Below are 25,295 nucleotides of genomic sequence, written 5' to 3' on the forward strand. Positions count from 1 at the left end.
GTAGGTACAGGACTGACAGTCAGAGACACTGTAGGTACAGGACTGACAGTCAGAGACACTGTAGGTACAGGACTGACATTTAGGGACACTGTAGATACAGGACTGACAGTCAGAGACACTGTAGGTACAGGACTAACAGTCACAGACAAGACACTGTAGGTACAGGACTGACAGTCACAGACAAGACACTGTAGGTACAGGACTGACAGTCACAGACAAGACACTGTAGGTACAGGACTGACAGTCAGAGACAAGACACCGTAGGTACAGGACTGACAGTCAGAGACACTGTAGGTACAGGACTGACAGTCAGAGAAACTGTAGGTACAGGACTGACAGACAAGACAACACACTGTAGCTGCTGTTTTGACAAATGGTTTTACTAATTATGGATTTTAAATGGAAACCAACTCTCAACAACACATTCTCCCATGGTGCCGCTCAGCTGTAGTACAGATGAAGTGCTGAATGCTCTCTGGACCTGTTGGTATGTGAACTCTGCCCTGCAAGTTTATATCAGCAGAACATCCTATTTAAACAGCAGTACAATGTGATAAAGCAGTGTGTGTGTGTTTAGCTAGTGGGGCTCTCAGCTGTAGCCAACAGGATGGATGCCTGCTTGGATTAACAATGGCTAGTACCGTGTGTTCTCCCTCTCAGCCAGCCAGGAGGTAGGAGGTGGCTGGATGTGTGGGACTGTGCACGCTAAGCCTGCAGGATGCATGGCTTAGGTCTCAGACGATCCCGCAGGTGAAGAAGCCAGATGTGGTCTTGGACTGGCATGTTACACATGGTCTGCGGTTGTGAGGCCGGTTGATTGTACTGCCAAATTCTCTAAAACAACGTTGGAGAAGGCTTGTGGTAGAGAAATTAACATTCAATTCTCTAGCAACAGCTCTGGTGGACATGCCTGCAGTCAGCATGCCAATTGCGCGCTCCCTCAACTTGAGACATGGCATTGTGTTGTGTAACAAAACTGCACATTTTAGAGTGGCCTTTTATTGTCCCCAGCACATGGTGCACTTATGTAATGATCATGCCATTTAATCAGCTTCTTGATATGCCACACCTGCTCGGTGGATGGATTATCTTGGCAAAAGAGAAATGCTCACTGAGAGGGATGTAAAACAAATTTCTGCACAAAATTTGAAATAAATAAAAACAATTGTCAGTATGGAACATTTCTGGGATCTTTTATTTCATGCTGCGTTTATATTTGTTCAGTATAGTTAGCCTACATATGGGCTGTCAGTGTGGAATTTAAGATTTAATTCAACACTGTCATTCTGTCCAAGTATCCTCCTGTAGCAACAGCCCAGTGTGTTAAAGTAACCCTCTGACTGACTGCAGGATCCTCCTGTAGCAACAGCCCAGTGTGTTAAAGTAACCCTCTGACTGACTGCAGTATCCTCCTGTAGCAACAGCCCAGTGTGTTAAAGTAACCCTCTGACTGACTGCAGGATCCTCCTGTAGCAACAGCCCAGTGTGTTAAAGTAACCCTCTGACTGACTGCAGTATCCTCCTGTAGCAACAGCCCAGTGTGTTAAAGTAACCCTCTGACTGACTGCAGGATCCTCCTGTAGCAACAGCCCAGTGTTTTAAAGTAACCCTCTGACTGACTGCAGGATCCTCCTGTAGCAACAGCCCAGTGTGTTAAAGTAACCCTCTGACTGACTGCAGGATCCTCCTGTAGCAACAGCCCAGTGTGTTAAAGTAACCCTCTGACTGACTGCAGTATCCTCCTGTAGCAACAGCCCAGTGTGTTAAAGTAACCGTCTGACGGCACTTGGCTCAGGGCCAAGCTATAAAGGGACATTATAAAACTGTTGGAGCAGAAAAAGATTCCCAAAGGTTTGTGGTTCGCATGCAGCTTGAGTCTCAACACTAAATTGATGTTGGAGTTCTTGTGAATTTCCTTTCACTTTAAAAGGCTGTAGTGACTCTCCTTTTAGGAGTTGACTTTAAAGCAACAATTGGCTGACTGTCTGTAGCCTGGTTACAAACCCCTGCCCATGATTCTGCTGCCTGACCCCTGACCTCGTTTCTGGAGTGAATACTGTACAAACACACCTCATAGTGACATGATCCTGATCCCTTCAATGAGAATGGGTTGGTTGGTCCCTGGAGGATGACATGCAGTATTGAAAGTCTTTGTTATTGGTCACATACACATGGTTAGCAGATGTTATTGCGATTGTAGTGAAATGCTTGTGCTTCTAGTTGACAGTGCAGTAATATATAACATGTAACAATTCCACAAGAACTACCTAATACACACAAGTCTAGGTAAAGGGATGGAATAAGATACCTCCCGATAAAATCAATATAGCTAATGTACCGTAGTGATGAGGAGAGACCAGATAGAGCAAATAAAAGTCACATACAGTAGGCTCCTGAACTATCCTGAGGACTCATCCTGAATAACAGTCACATACAGTAGTCTCCTGAACTATCCTGAGGACTCATCCTGAATAACAGTCACATTCAGTAGGCTCCTGAACTATCCTGAGGACTCATCCCGAATAACAGTCACATACAGTAGGCTCCTGAACTAGCCTGAGGACTCATCCTGAATAACAGTCACATACAGTAGGCTCCTGAACTATCCTGAGGACTCATCCTGAATAACAGTCACATACAGTAGGCTCCTGAACTATCCTGAGGACTCATCCTGAATAACAGTCACATACAGTAGGCTTCTGAACTAGCCTGAGGACTCATCCTGAATAACAGTCACATACAGTAGGCTCCTGAACTATCCTGAGGACTCATCCTGAATAACAGTCACATACAGTAGGCTCCTGAACTATCCTGAGGACTCATCCTGAATAACAGTCACATACAGTAGGCTTCTGAACTAGCCTGAGGACTCATCCTGAATAAAAGTCACATACAGTAGGCTCCTGAACTAACCTGAGGACTCACCCTGAATAAAAGTCACATACAGTAGGCTCCTGAACTAGCCTGAGGACTCATCCTGAATAACAGTCACATACAGTAGGCTCCTGAACTAGCCTGAGGACTCATCCTGAATAAAAGTCACATACAGTAGGCTCCTGAACTAACCTGAGGACTCACCCTGAATAAAAGTCACATACAGTAGGCTCCTGAACTAGCCTGAGGACTCATCCTGAATAACAGTCACATACAGTAGGCTCCTGAACTAGCATGAGGACTCATCCTGAATAACAGTCACATACAGTAGGCTCCTGAACTAGCCTGAGGACTCATCCTGAATAAAAGTCACATACAGTAGGCTCCTGAACTAGCCTGAGGACTCATCCTGAATAACAGTCACATACAGTAGGCTCCTGAACTAGCATGAGGACTCATCCCGAATAACAGTCACATACAGTAGGCTCCTGAACTAGCCTGAGGACTCATCCTGAATAACAGTCACATACAGTAGGCTCCTGAACTAGCATGAGGACTCATCCTGAATAACAGTCACATACAGTAGGCTCCTGAACTAGCCTGAGGACTCATCCTGAATAAAAGTCACATACAGTAGGCTCCTGAACTAGCCTGAGGACTCATCCTGAATAACAGTCACATACAGTAGGCTCCTGAACTAGCATGAGGACTCATCCTGAATAACAGTCACATACAGTAGGCTCCTGAACTAGCCTGAGGACTCATCCTGAATAAAAGTCACATACAGTAGGCTCCTGAACTAGCCTGAGGACTCATCCTGAATAACAGTCACATACAGTAGGCACCTGAACTAGCATGAGGACTCATCCTGAATAACAGTCACATACAGTAGGCTCCTGAACTATCCTGAGGACTCATCCTGAATATAACTCTGCTGCTCTATCAATCGCTCCACACATTAGAAGAAATGATAGTGGGCGTGGTGTTTGGCCAGAGCGATGTGGATGGTAGTCAGGCCACTCCCCTTCATGGCACACAGTGCCCTCTGTCTTGTCAGTCGATATACGGTGTCAGGGTTACCCAGGGCAAACCAAACTGGCAGCTCTGTCTGTGAGACCGGGTTGACATGTCATTTGAAGCTATGCCCTAGTAGTAGGCTACTTTTTGGGGGGCGAATTATTTTGATATTGAAGAAAATACACTAGGCTGTAGTATTACCATGGCTGCTTGGCATAGTACTGTAGGTACACTGGCTGGCTGGCATAGTACTGTAGGTACCCTGCCTGGCTGGCATAGTACTGTAGGTAGCCTGGCTGGCAGGCATAGTACTGTAGGTAGCCTGGCTGGCAGGCATAGTACTGTAGGTACACTGCCTGGCTGGCATAGTGCTGTAGGTACGCTGACATAGTACTGTAGGTACCCTGGCTGGCAGGCATAGTACTGTAGGTAGCCTGGCATAGTACTGTAGGTACCCTGGCTGGCTGGCATAGTACTGTAGGTACCCTGGCATAGTACTGTAGGTACCCTGGCTGGCTGGCATTTTGTTTTTGTGAGCTCAATACACATATTCCACAGTTTCTCTAGAGATAAATCAGATCCAGACTGAACTGTGCGATGTGGTAGGGAGTTGTAGTTTCCAACAGGACAATATTCTACATATTTTAGCGCATCAAAATGTGGTAATTAACTACAATGACTATAATCCATAGGTTTTTTTTCACACCTGCTACAGAAGAGGCAAAAGAATGCGTTGTCTTGAGGGGATATAGAGAGCAGCTGTTGCTCTCGTGAGCTATCTCTACCTGAAAATACATGATCTAAGTGATTGATAGTTGGTATTCAGCAGTCATAAAAGTATGCCTTACTTACTTTGAAGAACTACTAAAATATTAATTTTGTCAGAAAGCACAGGGAGGAGCTCTATAGAGATGAGATGACTTGGAATGAAATAATAAAGTCATCAAATAAAACAAATGTAAAATACACAACAACTGAACTGTTTTATTAAAGTAATGTGAATAAATGATGGTTAATAAGTGATGAGCAGTAATGGGCAGTCACTACCATCATGGGACTTTAATTCATTGTTTTATTCTGTGTTGTTACAGCACTCATCCCAAATCATGGAAACCGTGATTACATGTATTTTATAAACAGGCCTCAAAAAGCAATAAGCACTCAGCACAGTGGAGTATGCAAAGTGCACATTTTGGAATAAGGGTAGAGAATTTGGGACACAACCCTACTGCACCCATAGGAACGTAGTGCACTAGAAAGAGTGCACTACGTTCCTATGCATCTGGGATGCACCCCGAGTCACGTTCTACACTGGTACAACGCCCATAGAGCACATTGACTTGTCGGTTTGGGATAGAACCTGCTGGACACACAGTGCAATGCATGCACGGCAACTAACTCGCTGCTGACGCGTCACCAGACACTGTTTGCATACGGGAGGTCAAACTTCCCCTTGATGGGGATAGAAGCCAGTAGGTCACATTATCTATTGATCCTAAAGGGGCTGAAAGACTACGGGTTGACTGAAATAGCAGGGTTTTAATGATTGATAGGGTGGGGTTTAACTCAATTTTATTTGATCCATTCTGTTCTGTCACTACATTTGTTAATCTTATTGCATTTAAAAAAATACATTACATCTAATGTTTGCAATACCATTAGCTACAATAAGCAGAGCGCCTTACTCCAAATAGGTCCCCTACAATAAACATACCTTGTCTGTTCTTGCAGGGTCAGATGGGGTTCCACAAAGAACTTGACTCTGAGCTTCAGTCTGCAGGGAGCCAGGTTATCCATCTGTTGTGAGATCCTGTTCCTAAGATTCAACCACAAACTCTCCCCTTTGCTTCCACAGAACTGAAGCCCAAAGTAATCCACCTCTATTATTCCCAGTTTCCGACAGACCTGTGAGTCAAAACAATAGAACAAACCACTTCACTAAAGTAATCAATGCCCCATCAAGACTGCTAGTTAAATACAACATTACATGTACTACGCTGTTGTTACATTGTTACAAGTGTACAAGTAAGTTCACTTTTATTCAAATTCTCAAAATATTTACAGAAATCAAAATGATTAAAACTGCATTAATTTGCAACCCCAACGCCGACTTAACATGTATCAATTTGAATTATAATAACTGTAACGGTACCTTGTGTAAACAGTCCTCTCCGTTAGCCTTCGAATCAACATCCACCTCCATCACCACCGAGTCCGGGCGCGTTATATGGCAAAGCATTTTTATTTCTCTGTATGTTTGCAATACTTGTCCTATAGTAGTTCAATCTATCGATGCACTTACACCTTACCTGAAAACCAAACATTCAAACTTTATAGTCCATGGACTGATCAGGTCGTGTCCAAAAATACAACCGTGGGATTTTATATGGCTCGGAGGGGGAAGCACCGCCCCCTTCATTCAACGAACTTCTCAACAACCAATCAGTGCAAAGACATAGACGTAAACAAGGTTTTGTCGCCACCTACCGGGTTGTTCATTCTAACCATGTTACCTGTTCATTCGTACAAAACCGTTTTTAGAAGCTATGCTACACACACAAATATTAATGTAAACTCACAATCATTTTATCCTCAAAATACTGTGAAATTGTTTTTTGTAACATTTTGATGTACCTAATGAATGGCTTCCTGTGTTCTATGTGAAAGAATGTCGCCTGCGCATAGCTGCGCAACCCTGATTCCACTCAACAACCCCACTGCATGTTGACACTTGACTGCGTCTGGAAAACAGCTGACCAAAGACCAAACAACAGCCATCTATCAGACTTTAGCTACTTATAGAAGTATACAATCTGAACATTGACCCGTAGCTTGACATGGCACTTGAGGAATATTCACAAAGAAGCTAGTTAATACAGTTAATGCGACGACAAAACAACGTATTTGCAGCTTGGAAGAAACCAGGAAGATGTTTGAGAATTTCAAAGAGAGGTTGCAGACGGTGCAGCAAGATTTCACAACGGGGTTTGTATTAAAGCTACTTGCATAGCTAATGCTTCATTCATGGCCCTATGTCTTGTGACCCTGCCTGTTCTGACATGGCTGTATTAGCAATTTAAAAAAAACATCTACGTTAATTAGCTAGCTAGTTTCTCCCTCTTTGCCAGCATGACTGAAAGGCTATCTAGCTGGATGTAACTGTGTGGGACGAAACCATCGAACACGTTTTGCGTAACTAGCTAATACTAAACACAAAACACTGGCAAAACACACCCACGCGGGCAATAAATGAAAACCATGAATTTCCATTTAGATTTAGATGCTGCCAAAGCTTATTGATACAGTTAACTAACTACAGCTAGTTAAGTTGATTACATTCAGCTGACCATCATGTGCTGGAAGTGAGCGAGACGGGACATTCTGGACTGGAACCTGATGCCGGAAGGCTGAAGCAGAAAAAGTCTCAGCCAATGTTTATGGCATCCTATACCCTATATAGTGCACTACTTTGGGTTCTGATATAAATTGGTGCACTATATAGGGAATAGGGTGCCATTTAGGAAACAGACAAAGTGTCTACTGTCATCCAATGAATATTTACATTGCTGTGACGGCTGTCCCATATATACATTTTTTTTACCTGCTCACATCTTTATAATTTCCCTTCAGGATGAAGACTCTGAGTGACAAATCAAAGGAGGCCAAAGTAAAGCCGAAACAGAGGTAAGGCAGACCTGTATCTATAGTGTCTCATAGTGTATCCATAGTGTCTCAGAGTATCTCAGTGTATCCATAGTGTCTCAGTGTCTCATAGTGTATCCATAGTGTCTCAGAGTTGGAGTGATAACATTTTAAAATATATATTTATTAACTTAACTGAGTGATGATCTAATATCAGGTTGGCCTTTAAGATCATAATGAATAAAGACTATATGGACAGATAGGACCTGATCTTAGATCAGCACTTTAAGGCGCTTTATGAATACGGCCCAGGAGTGCCAGTCAAATCATCCATTTACATCCACTTTCATTCTCTTATATCCTCTTCATAGTCTATTTCCCTTAATGACTCATTTCCTGTCTCTCAACAGACATGAACATCTGACACAGTTTTCTGCTGGAGTAGAACTGCTCAGTCGGTAGGTGTTCCTCTCATTGAATACGTCCAAATGAGAGCATTGGATACTGCTTTTGACCAGGCCCCAGGCCCCACAGGTCTCTTTGGACCAGGCCCCAGGCCCCACAGGTCTCTTTGGACCAGGCCCCACAGGTCTCTTTTGACCAGGCCCCAGGCCCCACAGGTCTCTTTGGACCAGGCCCCACAGGTCTCTTTGGACCAGGCCCCACAGGTCTCTTTGGACCAGGCCCCACAGGTCTCTTTGGACCAGGCCCCACAGGTTTCTTTGGACCAGGCCCCACAGGTCTCTTTGGACCAGGGCCCACAGGTCTCTTTGGACCAGGCCCCACAGGTCTGTCTCTTTGGACCAGGCCCCACAGGGTCTAAATTAGTGCACAATATAGGGAATAGTGTGCCATTTGTGATGCAGACATTAAAACAATCAGTGGTCTGAATACACGTACAGTAGCATAATGTCAAGGGAAGAAAACAGAAGGCCTTATTTGTTTCTTGTGTTTCGAAGGTACGAAGACACCTGGGTGACTCTCCACAGAAAAGCTAAAGATTGTGCGAAAGCTGGACAGGTGTGTATGAACTGTAGCTCAATGTATTAATTAGAATTGCATTGAATTACGCATCAAGAATAATAATACATAGGAACATCTCGTCCTCTCTCTCTCTCATCTTCTCTCTCTCGTCTTCTCTCTCTCTCGAATTCTTTCTCATTTTCTCTCTCTCGTCTCTCTCTCTCGTCTGTCTCTCTCTCGTCTGTCTTTCTCTTGTCTTCTCTCTCTCTCGTCTTCTCTCTCTCGTCTGTCTTTCTCTCGTCTTCTCTCTCTCTCTCGTCTTCTCTCTCTCGTCTGTCTTTCTCTCGTCTTCTCTCTCTCTCTCGTCTTCTCTCTCTCGTCTGTATTTCTCTCGTCTTCTCTCTCTTTCGTTTTCTCTCGTCTTCTCTCTCTCGTCTGTCTTTCTCTCTCTCGTCTTGTCTTCTCTGTATGTCTGTCTGTATGTCTCAGACAGTGGATGGAGAGGTGGTGATGCTGTCTGCACACTGGGAGAAGAGAAGAGCAGCAGTGGTGGAACTACAAGAACAACTACAGCAGATCCCAGGCTTCCTCACAGACCTGGAGACGTGCACCAATCGCATCGGTGAGTGTGCACTATGTCAATGCCACTCTTAATTGATTTATTTTTGGCCTTTTGTTACCATTGTGTAGAGTAGGTTGAGGTCAGAGGTGTTTATGACTGGCTGAGCTGTGTTCACCTTGGGTAGGTAGGCAACGACGGAGACAACGGGAAAAGATGAAGCCTTTTTACACATGGCTAGTTTGAAACACAACACGTTTATAGTCTAAGGAGACGGATCTGACATCAAATCGGAGTAGTCTTTGATACTTTCCGTGTTATTCCATGCATCGGCCTCTACCAGTATGTATCGGTCTTCTCTAAATAGTCTCTAGTTTTCTACATTGTTCATGGAATTGGAACCCTGTAATCCGTGTTAGATAGTAGTTGGACTGTTTAGAACTCTGAGGACTTTCATTCCATCATTCTAGAATGGGTGTCTCCTGTCTCAGCCAATGAGTTGCACATGATGTGAATTGTAGCGAGCACATGGGAAATTCCAGTATGAACAGACTGAGAGAAGTGTTCTAGGAAGGTGAAAGAAGTTGAATAGAATCTTTAACTTTATTTTGAATATTTCCATGTGTAAGATTTGTTCCTGCCCTGTATAGAGTTCCAGATAATGCCTCAAATATGGCACATTTCCTTTTTAGTTGTCTTTGACTTAGGACAGTGATAGTGGTTGGGCTCCCGAGTGGCGCGGCGGTCTAAGGTGCGGGGAGGGTTTGGCCGCTGTAGGCCGTCATTGTAAATAAGAATTTGTTCTTAACTGACTTGCCTAGTTAAATAAAATAAAATATTAATAAATAGTGCTTCCAAGTACAAACAGTTTCCTATATGACCACCAGATGTCAGTGTTCACTTGTGTTTCAGTAGTGAATAATAGTTCCTTTGTGTTTTATTGGAATTATTCACATGAAAATATTATACAGACTGGCAACAGTCTCCCAGCAGCAGTTGGACAGACACAACAGTCTCCCAGCAGCAGTTGGACAGACACAACAGTCTCCCAGCAGCAGTTGGACAGACACAACAGTCTCCCAGCAGCAGTTGGACAGACACAACAGTCTCCCAGCAGCAGTTGGACAGACACAACAGTCTCCCAGCAGCAGTTGGACAGACACAACAGTCTCCCAGCAGCAGTTGGACAGACACAACAGTCTCCCAGCAGCAGTTGGACAGACACAACAGTCTCCCAGCAGCAGTTGGACAGACTCTGGCAACAGTCTCCCAGCAGCAGTTGGACACACACAACAGTCTCCCAGCAGCAGTTGGACAGACACAACAGTCTCCCAGCAGCAGATGGACAGACACAACAGTCTCCAAGCAGCAGTTGGACAGAGTCTGGCAACAGTCTCCCAGCAGCAGTTGGACAGAGTCTGGCAACAGTCTCCCAGCAGCAGTTGGACAGACACAACAGTCTCCTAGCAGAAGATGGACAGACACAACAGTCTCCCAGCAGCAGATGGACAGACACAACAGTCTCCCAGCAGCAGATGGACAGACACAACAGTCTCCCAGCAGCAGATGGACAGACACAACAGTCTCCCAGCAGCAGATGGACAGACACAACAGTCTCCCAGCAGCAGATAGACAGACACAACAGTCCCCCAGCAGCAGATGGACAGACACAACAGTCTCCCAGCAGCAGATGGACAGACACAACAGTCTCCCAGCAGCAAATGGACAGACACAACAGTCTCCCAGCAGCAAATGGACAGACACAACAGTCTCCCAGCAGCAGATGGACAGACACAACAGTCTCCCAGCAGCAGATGGACAGACACAACAGTCTCCCAGCAGCAGTTGGACAGACACAACAGTCTCCCAGCAGCAGTTGGACAGACACAACAGTCTCCCAGCAGCAGTTGGACAGACACAACAGTCTCCCAGCAGCAGTTGGACAGACACAACAGTCTCCCAGCAGCAGTTGGACAGACACAACAGTCTCCCAGCAGCAGTTGGACAGACACAACAGTCTCCCAGCAGCAGTTGGACAGACACAACAGTCTCCCAGCAGCAGTTGGACAGACACAACAGTCTCCCAGCAGCAGTTGGACAGACACAACAGTCTCCCAGCAGCAGTTGGACAGACACAACAGTCTCCCAGCAGCAGTTGGACAGACACAACAGTCTCCCAGCAGCAGTTGGACAGACACAACAGTCTCCCAGCAGCAGTTGGACAGACACAACAGTCTCCCAGCAGCAGTTGGACAGACACAACAGTCTCCCAGCAGCAGTTGGACAGACACAACAGTCTCCCAGCAGCAGTTGGACAGACACAACAGTCTCCCAGCAGCAGTTGGACAGACACAACAGTCTCCCAGCAGCAGTTGGACAGACACAACAGTCTCCCAGCAGCAGTTGGACAGACACAACAGTCTCCCAGCAGCAGTTGGACAGACACAACAGTCTCCCAGCAGCAGTTGGAAAGACACAACAGTCTCCCAGCAGCAGTTGGACAGACACAACAGTCTCCCAGCAGCAGTTGGACAGACACAACAGTCTCCCAGCAGCAGATGGACAGACACAAGTCTCCCAGCAGCAGTTGGACAGACACAACAGTCTCCCAGCAGCAGATGGACAGACACAACAGTCTCCCAGCAGCAGATGGACAGACACAACAGTCTCCCAGCAGCAGTTGGACAGACACAACAGTCTCCCAGCAGTAGTTGGACAGACACAACAGTCTCCCAGCAGCAGTTGGACAGACACAACAGTCTCCAAGCAGCAGTTGGACAGACACAACAGTCTCCCAGCAGTAGTTGGACAGACACAACAGTCTCCCAGCAGCAGTTGGACAGACTCTGGCAACAGTCTCCCAGCAGCAGTTGGACAGACACAACAGTCTCCCAGCAGCAGATGGACAGACACAACAGTCTCCCAGCAGCAGATGGATAGACACAACAGTCTCCCAGCAGCAGATGGACAGACACAACAGTCTCCCAGCAGCAGTTGGACAGACACAACAGTCTCCCAGCAGCAGTTGGACAGACACAACAGTCTCCCAGCAGCAGTTGGACAGACACAACAGTCTCCCAGCAGCAGTTGGACAGACACAACAGTCTCCCAGCAGCAGTTGGACAGACACAACAGTCTCCCAGCAGCAGTTGGACAGACACAACAGTCTCCCAGCAGCAGATGGACAGACACAACAGTCTCCCAGCAGCAGTTGGACAGACACAACAGTCTCCCAGCAGCAGTTGGACAGACACAACAGTCTCCCAGCAGCAGTTGGACAGACACAACAGTCTCCCAGCAGCAGTTGGACAGACACAACAGTCTCCCAGCAGCAGTTGGACAGACACAACAGTCTCCCAGCAGCAGTTGGACAGACACAACAGTCTCCCAGCAGCAGTTGGACAGACACAACAGTCTCCCAGCAGCAGTTGGACAGACACAACAGTCTCCCAGCAGCAGTTGGACAGACACAACAGTCTCTCAGCAGCAGTTGGACAGACACAACAGTCTCCCAGCAGCAGTTGGACAGACACAACAGTCTCCCAGCAGCAGTTGGACAGACACAACAGTCTCCCAGCAGCAGTTGGACAGACACAACAGTCTCCCAGCAGCAGTTGGACAGACACAACAGTCTCCCAGCAGCAGTTGGACAGACACAACAGTCTCCCAGCAGCAGTTGGACAGACACAACAGTCTCCCAGCAGCAGTTGGACAGACACAACAGTCTCCCAGCAGCAGTTGGACAGACACAACAGTCTCCCAGCAGCAGTTGGACAGACACAACAGTCTCCCAGCAGCAGTTGGACAGACACAACAGTCTCCCAGCAGCAGTTGGACAGACACAACAGTCTCCCAGCAGCAGTTGGACAGACACAACAGTCTCCCAGCAGCAGTTGGACAGACACAACAGTCTCCCAGCAGCAGTTGGACAGACACAACAGTCTCCCAGCAGCAGTTGGACAGACACAACAGTCTCCCAGCAGCAGTTGGACAGACACAACAGTCTCCCAGCAGCAGTTGGACAGACACAACAGTCTCCCAGCAGCAGTTGGACAGACACAACAGTCTCCCAGCAGCAGTTGGACAGACACAACAGTCTCCCAGCAGCAGTTGGACAGACACAACAGTCTCCCAGCAGCAGTTGGACAGACACAACAGTCTCCCAGCAGCAGTTGGACAGACACAACAGTCTCCCAGCAGCAGTTGGACAGACACAACAGTCTCCCAGCAGCAGTTGGACAGACACAACAGTCTCCCAGCAGCAGTTGGACAGACACAACAGTCTCCCAGCAGCAGTTGGACAGACACAACAGTCTCCCAGCAGCAGTTGGACAGACACAACAGTCTCCCAGCAGCAGATGGACAGACACAACAGTCTCCCAGCAGCAGATGGACAGACACAACAGTCTCCCAGCAGCAGTTGGACAGACACAACAGTCGCCCAGCAGCAGTTGGACAGACACAACAGTCTCCCAGCAGCAGTTGGACAGACACAACAGTCTCCCAGCAGCAGTTGGACAGACACAACAGTCTCCCAGCAGCAGTTGGACAGACACAACAGTCTCCCAGCAGCAGTTGGACAGACACAACAGTCTCCCAGCAGCAGTTGGACAGACACAACAGTCTCCCAGCAGCAGATGGACAGACACAACAGTCTCCCAGCAGCAGATGGACAGACACAACAGTCTCCCAGCAGCAGTTGGACAGACACAACAGTCGCCCAGCAGCAGTTGGACAGACACAACAGTCGCCCAGCAGCAGTTGGACAGACACAACAGTCGCCCAGCAGCAGTTGGACAGACACAACAGTCGCCCAGCAGCAGTTGGACAGACACAACAGTCGCCCAGCAGCAGTTGGACAGACACAACAGTCGCCCAGCAGCAGTTGGACAGACACAACAGTCGCCCAGCAGCAGTTGGACAGACACAACAGTCGCCCAGCAGCAGTTGGACAGACACAACAGTCGCCCAGCAGCAGTTGGACAGACACAACAGTCGCCCAGCAGCAGTTGGACAGACACAACAGTCTCCCAGCAGCAGTTGGACAGACTCTGGCAACAGTCTCCCAGCAGCAGTTGGACAGACTCTGACAACAGTCTCCCAGCAGCAGTTGGACAGACTCTGGCAACAGTCTCCCAGCAGCAGTTGGACAGACACAACAGTCTCCCAGCAGCAGTTGGACAGACACAACAGTCTCCCAGCAGCAGTTGGACAGACACAACAGTCTCCCAGCAGCAGTTGGACAGACACAACAGTCTCCCAGCAGCAGTTGGACAGACACAACAGTCTCCCAGCAGCAGTTGGACAGACACAACAGTCTCCCAGCAGCAGATGGACAGACACAACAGTCTCCCAGCAGCAGATGGACAGACACAACAGTCTCCCAGCAGCAGATGGACAGACACAACAGTCTCCCAGCAGCAGTTGGACAGACACAACAGTCTCCCAGCAGCAGTTGGACAGACACAACAGTCTCCCAGCAGCAGTTGGACAGACACAACAGTCTCCCAGCAGCAGTTGGACAGACACAACAGTCTCCCAGCAGCAGTTGGACAGACAACAGTCTCCCAGCAGCAGTTGGACAGACACAACAGTCTCCCAGCAGCAGTTGGACAGACACAACAGTCTCCCAGCAGCAGTTGGACAGACACAACAGTCTCCCAGCAGCAGTTGGACAGACACAACAGTCTCCCAGCAGCAGTTGGACAGACACAACAGTCTCCCAGCAGCAGTTGGACAGACACAACAGTCTCCCAGCAGCAGATGGACAGACACAACAGTCTCCCAGCAGCAGATGGACAGACACAACAGTCGCCCAGCAGCAGTTGGACAGACACAACAGTCGCCCAGCAGCAGTTGGACAGACACAACAGTCGCCCAGCAGCAGATGGACAGACACAACAGTCGCCCAGCAGCAGTTGGACAGACACAACAGTCGCCCAGCAGCAGTTGGACAGACACAAGTCTCCCAGCAGCAGTTGGACAGACACAACAGTCTCCCAGCAGCAGTTGGACAGACACAACAGTCTCCCAGCAGCAGTTGGACAGACACAACAGTCTCCCAGCAGTAGTTGGACAGACACAACAGTCTCCCAGCAGCAGTTGGACAGACTCTGGCAACAGTCTCCCAGCAGCAGTTGGACAGACACAACAGTCTCCCAGCAGCAGTTGGACAGAGTCTGGCAACAGTCTCCCAGCAGCAGTTGGACAGACACAACAGTCTCCCAGCAGCAGTTGGACAGACACAACAGTCTCCCAGCAGCAGTTGGACAGACACAACAGTCTCCCAGCAGCAGTTGGACAGACACAACAGTCTCCCAGCAGCAGTTGGACAGACACAACAGTCTCCCAGCAGCAGTTGGACAGACACAGCAGTCTCCCAGCAGCAGTTGGACAGACACAGCAGTCTCCCAGCAGCAGATGGACAGACACAACAGTCTCCCAGCAGCAGATGGACAGACACAACAGTCTCCCAGCAGCAGATGGACAGACACAAAAGTCTCCCAGCAGCAGATGGACAGACACAACAGTCTCCCAGCAGCAGATGGACAGACACAACAGTCTCCCAGCAGCAGATGGACAGACACAACAGTCTCCCAGCAGCAGATGGACAGACACAACAGTCTCCCAGCAGCAGATGGACAGACACAACAGTCTCCCAGCAGCAGTTGGACAGACACAACAGTCTCCCAGCAGCAGTTGGACAGACACAACAGTCTCCAAGCAGCAGTTGGACAGACACAACAATGAGATACAGCTTCACAGCACAATGATGTTGTCATGACAATAGTTCCATCAGGTAGCCTAGCAGTAAAAATCATTGGCACAGTAACTGAAAGGTTACTGGTTTGAATCTGCTGATGTGCCATTGAGCAAAGGAACTTAACCTTAATTGTTCATGTAAGTCGCTCTGGATGACTAAAATGACTAAATGTAAGATGTTCCCTCTGCCACATACAGCCCACCTGGAGGCAGACTTTGAGGAGCTGGAGAGCCGGCTGATGTACCTGGACAACCTGTGTGGTCAGTGTGAGCAGCAGCGCTTCAGACACTTCCAGGTCCTGCAGCTGGAGAACTACAAGAAGAAAAAGAGGTGGGTTTTCCGTTCTCTCTGACCTCAGGATTTTACAACATAATAACATTGTGGTAATTCGTCCTGGCTAATAGTCCACTTAATTTGACAACCATCCGCCAACTTTATATCCCTGAATTATTGTCTGATATAAAAACAGGTTCACCACTTAATGCACCACTGTGCTGCGTCCAGAGGGATTCCTCAGTATCATAGTACTATACCGCCCCAGGAAAAACAAGCTGCAGGGTCTGTGGTAAATGTGACATTTCAGACATTTTTTAATTTTTTAATACATTTGCAAAAACATCTACATCTGTTTTTGCTTTGTCATTATGGGATATTGTGTGTAGATTGACGAGGGAATAAAAAAACAAATCAATTTTAGAATAAGGTTATATCGTAAACAAAATGTGGAAAAGGCAATGGGTCTGAATACTTTCCAAATGCACTGTATGAACAAGCTCCACATAAAATCTGCTGATCGCTATAATTATCACTTAGCCACAGGAAAACACCTTACTGAATCTACAAGCTGCTCATTTGTGACAGGTAGACTAGTGTCCTGTCCAGGGGTGTACTGGTACATCAAGCTGCCTCACTACAGAAACAGGAGATAGACTAGTGTCCTGTCCAGGGGGTGTACTGGTACATCAAGCTGCCTCGCTACAGAAACAGGAGATAGACTAGTGTCCTGTCCAGGGGGTGTACTGGTACATCAAGCTGCCTCACTACAGAAACAGGAGATAGACTAGTGTCCTGTCCAGGGGGTGTCCTGGTACATCAAGCTGCCTCACTACAGAAACAGGAGATAGACTAGTGTCCTGTCCAGGGGGTGTACTGGTACATCAAGCTGCCTCACTACAGAAACAGGAGATAGACTAGTGTCCTGTCCAGGGGGTGTACTGGTACATCAAGCTGCCTCATGCTATACAGTAACAGGAGATAGACTAGTGTCCTGTCCAGGGGGTGTCCTGGTACATCAAGCTGCCTCACTACAGAAACAGATAGACTAGTGTCCTGTCCAGGGGGTGTCCTGGTACATCAAGCTGCCTCACTACAGAAACAGAAGATGGACTAGGCCAGATGTCACCAACCTTTTCAAGATCAGTTTCTGAGTCAAAATGCAAGCCAAGATTTACCAACCCAATAATTACCGCTCAGATTTTGTTTTATGCAACATTAACCAATTCAAAACAGTTCTGTAGCAATGAGGTTTGTAATAGGCTGAAGGCCCAATACATTATCACTGCATATTGGCTCTGCTTCAATTGTCCTGCCAATGTTGTTCTTCTCAGGCCATTTTGAAATGATATAAATAAGGAATATAGGTATATGATCACACTGGCAATAGATAGTTTGTGTTATTACTTGTGAGGCACAGCTGAGTGAGCATAATAATTAGCTTTATTTATTTTTTACTGGACTGATGGTCAGTATGAGGGGAGGGAGGGAACAGCGGTGAGGCTGCCTCTCATCCGACTCACCGTCCCTCCGCTCTACCTGCCGCAGCTAAGAAAAGGGGACACGGTCTTCCAGCTGATGGCGAAACTCAAGTCGCACTGCATTATTTCTGCTTCACGCACCAATTCATGTTGTTACTCCTATGAACAGAGAACGTGAAATATTCCTTGATATTAAAAATGACCCGAACCTGCTAATATTTAACAACGCTAGCTTATCGGAACATTTTCCTCCTCATTCATTGCAACTGCAGTGCTGGTTGTAGTGGAAGTGGAAGTAGGGAGAATATGCATTTATGTCTGATGAAACTGTTGAACCAGGTGTTAACCGTGCTGAATAACCAGTTAAACATGAACTCACTCATACAAACAGCTAACCGTGCTGAATAACCAGTTAAACATGAACTCATACAAACAGCTAACCGTGCTGAATAACCACTTAAACATGAAGTCACTCATACAAACAGCTGCTCTCTGCTGTAATCCTTGAATCTCTCTCTAGTCATGGTTTTACAAGTTTTGAAATCTCACACTTTCAACTTATGCTGTACGTTCAAGTTTTTTCTTCTTCTACAGTCTATGGCACAAGCATACTGATTTGAGCTATCTGATTGGGTGGGCTGAGAGAGTGGGCTGACCTGGGGGGTTCTGAGGTAGCAGAACGCATGAGAGAGAGAATAATTCACCTTTATAATAAAGCATTGCATGCATATCACCGTATTGACATAGAGCTGTAGAGACACTTACTGACGTTGCTCACATGAGGACCATTTTTAGTAGCCCAGGGTCCTTTATAAACACATTACATGAAATTCTACGTCTTTTTACATGACTGGAGACTTTGACAGAATCTTGTTGTGATACCACACACATGATGGAAACGGCAGGCCACTATGACACTGACACACTGAGAATCCCAGATCAATTAAAAACGTCCTAGTCTTGAATCCATCACCAGCCCAGGCCTCGGTGTGTGGAGGCACGTTGTAGGTTACAATATGAGGAGGAAATTATAGTCCTTTTTTATGTTACCTTTTATTTAACTAGGCAAGTCAGTTAAGAACTAATTGTTATTTACAATGACGGTCTACACCGGCCAAACCTGGACGGCGCTGGACCAATTGTGCACCGCCCTATGGTGGCTACAATCCACAGCTATTGGTCCTCTGTGGCTAAATTCTATGCTTCTTCCTGGTGTAGTATTCTGAATTATTACATGTATTTCTGAACAGACAGCAGTAATACTATAACTTTGGCAAATGTATTTCCATTAACCAGGGGTGCTGCAGTTTGTCCAGAACCCTTCACGTGGATATGATTCTATAAGGAAATACATGATGCAGGGCAACGCTGGAGAGATGAGTTTCTCCTCATGTCTAGCAGAGTAGAGGGAGCGAGATAACAACTGGAATGAGATTCACTTTCAGTGATTTATGTGAGACACAATGAAGCGCTTCTCACACCGCCGCCGCCGCCACGCGTCAAACTGGTTACAATGTTGCATAAACCCGGACCGGCCCAACTCTTTAGAATCTACTTTTTTATACATTATGTTTTTTGTGGGGGCAGGAGAATGAACTGAGGCAACTCGAATTAATTTTTATTGGCTTTGATTAGAATGTTTACATTGTAAAATGATTTGTCATGCCTGGAGAGGTACCGGATCCGGCCAAATAGGCTCCGGAACAAACCAGTCGGAAACGGAGAGGTGCCGGGTCCTGATCCGGATCAAATTAAGCACTGGTCCAATGTCATCTGTTCAAAGGAAAACAACATGCCTGTGATTCATGTCAGGCCTGGGCATTATAGTGCTTATAGTCTGTTCAAAGGAAAACAACATGCCTGTGATTCATGTCAGGCCTGGGCATTATAGTGCTTATAGTCGTCCGGGTTTGGCCGGGGTAGGCAGTCATGATAAATAAGAATTTGTTCTTAACTGACGTGCCTACTTAAATAAAAGGTTAAATAAAAAACATTTGTGTTTCTAGTTGTACTTTGCCATTAAACAGGCTCCTTTTGCCCTGGCTGTTAAGTGATGTGTAAACCCAGGCAGCTGAAAGACTTTGTTTCTGGCCTTGATTCACAGATGGGAGGTTATTGTTCATCTGAGGGTGTAGACTAGAGAGAGAGAGGAGCTGATGGGAGGTTATTGTTCATCTGAGGGTGTAGACTAGAGAGAGAGAGGAGATGATGGGAGGTTATTGTTCATCTGAGGGTGTAGACTAGAGAGAGAGGAGCTGATGGGAGGTTATTGTTCATCTGAGGGTGTAGACTAGAGAGAGGAGCTGATGGGAGGTTATTGTTCATCTGAGGGTGTAGACTAGAGAGAGAGAGGAGCTGAACTCTGCTGTATCTGAATGCAGCTTTAGAATGAGCATCATGTAATTATGGACTCACTGTAGCAGCACTTTGCAGTTGTTGTTGTTAAATGAAAAGCATGTTACAATAGAAATGTCTTCCAGTTATTCCTGGTCCTGCAGTTTGTCTTCATAGATAGTAAAGGAACAAGCTGTAACGACTCACAGAGGAGGACTGACACTAGTGAAACGACTGCTTCTAACTGTTGTTCCTATTTTCTTTACAGGAAAGAGCTGGAGTCTCTCAAAGGTAAGAACCCCTCTAAACAGAACATTATTCTATACAGTCAGTAAGGTTCCCTCTAAACAGAACATTATCCTATACAGTCAGTAAGGTTCCCTCTAAACAGAACATTATTCTGTACAGTCAGTAAGGTCCCCTCTAAACAGAACATTATTATATACAGTCAGTAAGAACCCCTCTAAACAGAACATTATTCTATACAGTCAGTAAGAACCCCTCTAAACAGAACATTATTCTATACAGTCAGTAAGAACCCCTCTAAACAGAACATTATTCTATACAGTCAGTAAGATGTCCTGTAAACATACAGCCTATATTGTAAATGTTATACTAGGATGTTGTGAAAAGCCAGTTTTTTTTAATGATCATTTCCGTTTCACGTCGTCTCACATCTTCATGGTGTCTTGAGGCTTGGGAAATGAACATGGCAGTAGCCGTATCTGTCGTTTCTTTCACTCAGAGTTGTTCCCCACATCTGATGTGTAATTTGTCTCCTAGACCCCAGTTAACATCAAACAGCGTGTAGGGTTGTTCTAGTCATTATTTACAGCTTGACATTAATTAACCTCTTAGGGCGTCTTTGAGAGAGCAGATTGCTGGTTTCAAGATAGAATCCCTTTGGCACAAGCTGCGTCACATTAACCTCTACGTCATAATGAACCTCTCAGCACGTATATCCTGGTCCTGGTATGAGTTTTCATGCTACAGTGCAACGTTACATGACCCCCAATAGAATGACCCCCTTTTGACTGTCTACCGGATCATAATATGAGGGATCTCCACTAAAGGGCCTGTCACTCTCTCTGAATGGGATGCAGATCAAGTCAATACAGAAGTCACTATTTCTAGCGGTTTTGTGTTTGTGTGACAGGCGTTGCGAATCGTCCCGGACTGAGACGCCGTCTGGCAGACAGACCTGAAAGAGAACGTCATCACGACTGTGGTTTTGCTCAACATCTTAACGTGTCTGATGTGCACGCTCATTGGTTTAATGACATCTCAACGTGTCTGATGTGCACGCTCATTGGTTTAATGACATCTCAACGTGTCTGATGTGCACGCTCATTGGTTTAATGACATCTCAACGTGTCTGATGTGCACGCTCATTGGTTTAATGACATCTCAACGTGTCTGATGTGCACGCTCATTGGTTTAATGACATCTCAACGTGTCTGATGTGCACGCTCATTGGTTTAATGACATCTCAACGTGTCTGATGTGCACGCTCATTGGTTTAATGACATCTCAACGTGTCTGATGTGCACGCTCATTGGTTTAATGACATCTCAACGTGTCTGATGTGCACGCTCATTGGTTTAATGACATCTCAACGTGTCTGATGTGCACGCTCATTGGTTTAATGACATCTCAACGTGTCTGATGTGCACGCTCATTGGTTTAATGACATCTCAACGTGTCTGATGTGCACGCTCATTGGTTTAATGACATCTTAACGTGTCTGATGTGCACGCTCATTGGTTTAATGACATCTCAACGTGTCTGATGTGCACGCTCATTGGTTTAATGACATCTTAACGTGAAACCCCCCCACCCCCCAGGGAATAAAATATGTTTCACAGCTATATACACAGTATCTTGACAGAATAGCTAGTTGTGACGTTATCGAAGCGAACATGATGAGATTCCCTTGTTGGAGGCAGATTACGGGCTCCCAGGGTGCATCTCAAAGAGCACCCTGTTCTCTATATAGTGCACTGCTTTTGACCAGAGGTCCTGGTCGTGCACTAAATGGGGAATAGAGTGTCATTTGGGACGCAGGCACAGTGAGAGTCAGGGAGGGGAGATGGATCAACCTGACTGTGATGTGTCCTGAAAATAGTTTGACGCTAGAAGCTTAGTCCTGTCCAGTGTCTATAATGAATCATTCATGAGCCATTCAATAACCACTTTACTAGTGTGTGTGTGTGTGTGTGTGTGTGTGTGTGTGTGTGTGTGTGTGTGTGTGTGTGTGTGTGTGTGTGTGTGTGTGTGTGTGTGGTACTAAAAAAGAAAATAGCGATTTGGATGTTGCTATGCAGAGTTGCATTCTCAGGATATGAATAATGGAAGGCGATCAATGAGTGTGTCTGTTGTGGTCTTTTGAACAGGTCGGCTGTTCTCTGTGAAATGTTATTGTCCATGGATATTCTCATCTGGAAATGTTACATGGTAGAATACATATTTATTTTTGTATAGTTAATATTCATATGTGGCTCTTATTATTTATATGTGTGGCTTTTTATTTCGTATTAAGATATAAATTAAAGTGAATGGGCCAGAACAGCAGTAAGACACAAGATTTTAGCTTGTGATTTTAGTAGATTTCCTTAATTCTCCTCGCCTCATTATGCATGACATTAACTTCCTGTTGTAGCCAGGATGGGAACTGCTTAGAACACCCCACCACCTTGCTATTTATAGTTGGAGTGATCTAGCACATTAGATACACCACAGAGATAATGTCACAATAAGGAGGTAAAGAAAGGAATTAGATGTGAACACTAGTTTGTCCCCTTCAGCAAGCCAGGTAAACAACACGTCATTTGTAATATATGTTGAGACATAAATTGCAGATCTTTTCAGAGATGTATATTTTATATGTCTGTTCTCTACACTTTTAGATTTGTTTAGTCAGATTTTAAGCAGTGACTGTATCCCAAATAGCACCCAATACCCTATATAGTGCACTATTTTTGGCCTGGGCCCTGGTCAATAGGGTGCCATTTGGGATGCTACCTGGAAGCAGTGTGGTCTTGTTCAGTACTGCAGGAGCAGAGTCTTTCTAGTAGAAACAGAGAGCTGCTAAGCTAATGTGAGGAGATCAAACTAAAGGCTTGTGTCTTAACCGCAGACGGAACGGGCGTTCCCGTGTCTTAACCACAGACGGGACGGGCGTGACCGCGTGTTAACCACAGACGGGACGGGCGTGACCGCGTCTTAACCACAGACGGGACGGGCGTGACCGCGTCTTAACCGCAGACGGGACGGGCGTGACCGCGTCTTAACCGCAGACGGGACGGGCGTGACCGCGTCTTAACCCGCAGACGGGACGGGCGTGACCGCGTCTTAACCCGCAGAAGGGACGGGCGTGACCGCGTCTTAACCCGCAGACGGGACGGGCGTGACCGCGTCTTAACCCGCAGACGGGACGGGCGTGACCGCGTCTTAACCCGCAGACGGGACGGGCGTGACCGCGTCTTAACCCGCAGACGGGACGGGCGTGACCGCGTCTTAACCCGCAGACGGGACGGGCGTGACCGCGTCTTAACCCGCAGACGGGACGGGCGTGACCGCGTCTTAACCCGCAGACGGGACGGGCGTGACCGCGTCTTAACCCGCAGACGGGACGGGCGTGACCGCGTCTTAACCCGCAGACGGAACGGGCGTGACCGCGTCTTAACCCGCAGACGGGACGGGCGTGACCGCGTCTTAACCCGCAGACGGGACGGGCGTGACCGCGTCTTAACCCGCAGACGGGACGGGCGTGACCGCGTCTTAACTCGCAGACGGGACGGGCGTGACCGCGTCTTAACCCGCAGACGGGACGGGCGTGACCGCGTCTTAACCACAGACGTGTAGACAGTCAGACACTCCACAGTAGTCGCTGTAGAGATCAATCCCTCCACCGCGGTAGTCTCTGTAGAGATCAATCCCTCCTCCGCGGTAGTCTCTGTAGAGATCAATCCCTCCTCCGCGGTAGTCTCTGTAGAGATCAATCCCTCCTCCGCGGTAGTCTCTGTAGAGATCAATCCCTCCTCCGCGGTAGTCTCTGTAGAGATCAATCCCTCCTCCGCGGTAGTCTCTGTAGAGATCAATCCCTCCTCCGCGGTAGTCGCTGTAGAGATCAATCCCTCCTCCGCGGTAGTCTCTGTAGAGATCAATCCCTCCTCCGCGGTAGTCGCTGTAGAGATCAATCCCTCCTCCGCGGTAGTCTCTGTAGAGATCAATCCCTCCTCCGCGGTAGTCTCTGTAGAGATCAATCCCTCCTCCGCGGTAGTCTCTGTAGAGATCAATCCCTCCTCCGCGGTAGTCTCTGTAGAGATCAATCCCTCCTCCGCGGTAGTCTCTGTAGAGATCAATCCCTCCTCCGCGGTAGTCGCTGTAGAGATCAATCCCTCCTCCGCGGTAGTCTCTGTAGAGATCAATCTCAATCAATATCTCTTAAGAGTGTCTCTTCAGCAAAAATACCATTTTAGCTCAACTTGGAAGAGCACTGTACATTAAATGTATCTTTATATAGCAATAGCCTAGGATAAGGTTAATTACCTGATCATTTGCATAGCATTATGATATGCAGATTGTACAGTAGCTCAGTGGTTCCCAAACCTTTTCACACAGGATCAAAGCAAATGTATTTATAAAGTCCTTCTACATCAGCTGATATCTCAAAGTGCTGTACAGAAGCCCAGCCTAAAACCCCAAACAGCAAGCAATGCAGGTGTAGAAGCACGGTGGCTAGGAACAACTCCCTAGAAAGGCAGGAACCTAGGAAGAAACCCAGGTTCCTTGGGGAACGCGACACATCTATTTCTATGGCCACAACCACTGGCCATGACACATTGTTCTCATGCCTCTTGTTGGCGGAGAAAACATTTTGCAGTTTCAAAGCAAATTTCTTGCAATTGTACACATTTTGCCATGTGTTCGTATGATATCTGACGAACTCAAACATTATAACAACATCTAAGGGCTAAAAAAACCTAGCTTAAACAACGTTAGCTGACATGGGCTAGTTGATCTGGACATTTCTGAACCTGGACGTTATAAATAGCTGTCTAAGGCAGTGGTCTAAGGATGATCAAAGGAAATTGGATGCACCTGAGCTCAATTTGGAGTGTCGTAGCAAAGAGGTGTGAATGAGATATTTGTGTATTTCATTTTCAATAAATTTGCTAAAATATCTCAACATGTTTTCACTTTGTCATTATGGGGTATTGTGTATAGATGGGTGAGGGGAAAAACATCAATTTAATCCGTTTTGAATTCAGGCTGTAACACAACAAAATGTGTCAAGGGGTAGGAATACTTTCTGAAGGCACTGTGGCCTACCACTTCATGGCTGAGCCGTTGTTGCTCCTAGATGTTTTCACTTCACAATAACAGC

At 46.8% G+C, this 25,295-nt stretch overlaps 2 protein-coding genes across 4 annotated transcripts in view; one reads left to right on the forward strand and one right to left on the reverse strand.

Annotated features, from left to right (window-relative positions):
- The window catches only part of LOC129843752 (E3 ubiquitin-protein ligase MYLIP-like), a 31,166-nt gene extending 24,666 nt beyond the window's left edge, over positions 1-6,500 (reverse strand). For both annotated transcript variants that reach the window (XR_008757878.1, XM_055912333.1), the window contains exons 1-2: positions 6,044-6,500; positions 5,606-5,796 (exon numbers count right to left, since the gene is read on the reverse strand). Coding sequence is in view for 1 of the 2 variants with exons in the window: in XM_055912333.1 (XP_055768308.1) it covers positions 5,606-5,796; positions 6,044-6,130 (278 nt within the window). In the remaining variant the exon portion in view is untranslated. The remainder of the gene's footprint in view (positions 1-5,605; positions 5,797-6,043) is intronic.
- A 121-nt stretch (positions 6,501-6,621) lies between these two features.
- LOC129843753 (dysbindin-A-like) overlaps positions 6,622-25,295 on the forward strand; it is a 36,105-nt gene continuing 17,431 nt past the window's right edge. Inside the window, exons 1-7 of one of the 2 annotated variants that reach the window (XM_055912335.1) lie at positions 6,622-6,876; positions 7,522-7,575; positions 7,944-7,991; positions 8,493-8,553; positions 8,986-9,118; positions 16,016-16,148; positions 20,175-20,197. In XM_055912335.1, coding sequence (XP_055768310.1) covers positions 6,821-6,876; positions 7,522-7,575; positions 7,944-7,991; positions 8,493-8,553; positions 8,986-9,118; positions 16,016-16,148; positions 20,175-20,197 — 508 coding nt within the window. In that variant the 5' untranslated portion in view covers positions 6,622-6,820. The remainder of the gene's footprint in view (positions 6,877-7,521; positions 7,576-7,943; positions 7,992-8,492; positions 8,554-8,985; positions 9,119-16,015; positions 16,149-20,174; positions 20,198-25,295) is intronic. The other variant, XM_055912334.1, reaches the window with a different exon arrangement.

Source organism: Salvelinus fontinalis, unplaced genomic scaffold (genome assembly GCF_029448725.1).
Source record: "Salvelinus fontinalis isolate EN_2023a unplaced genomic scaffold, ASM2944872v1 scaffold_0158, whole genome shotgun sequence".
In the NCBI taxonomy this organism is placed as follows: Eukaryota; Metazoa; Chordata; class Actinopteri; order Salmoniformes; family Salmonidae; genus Salvelinus; species Salvelinus fontinalis.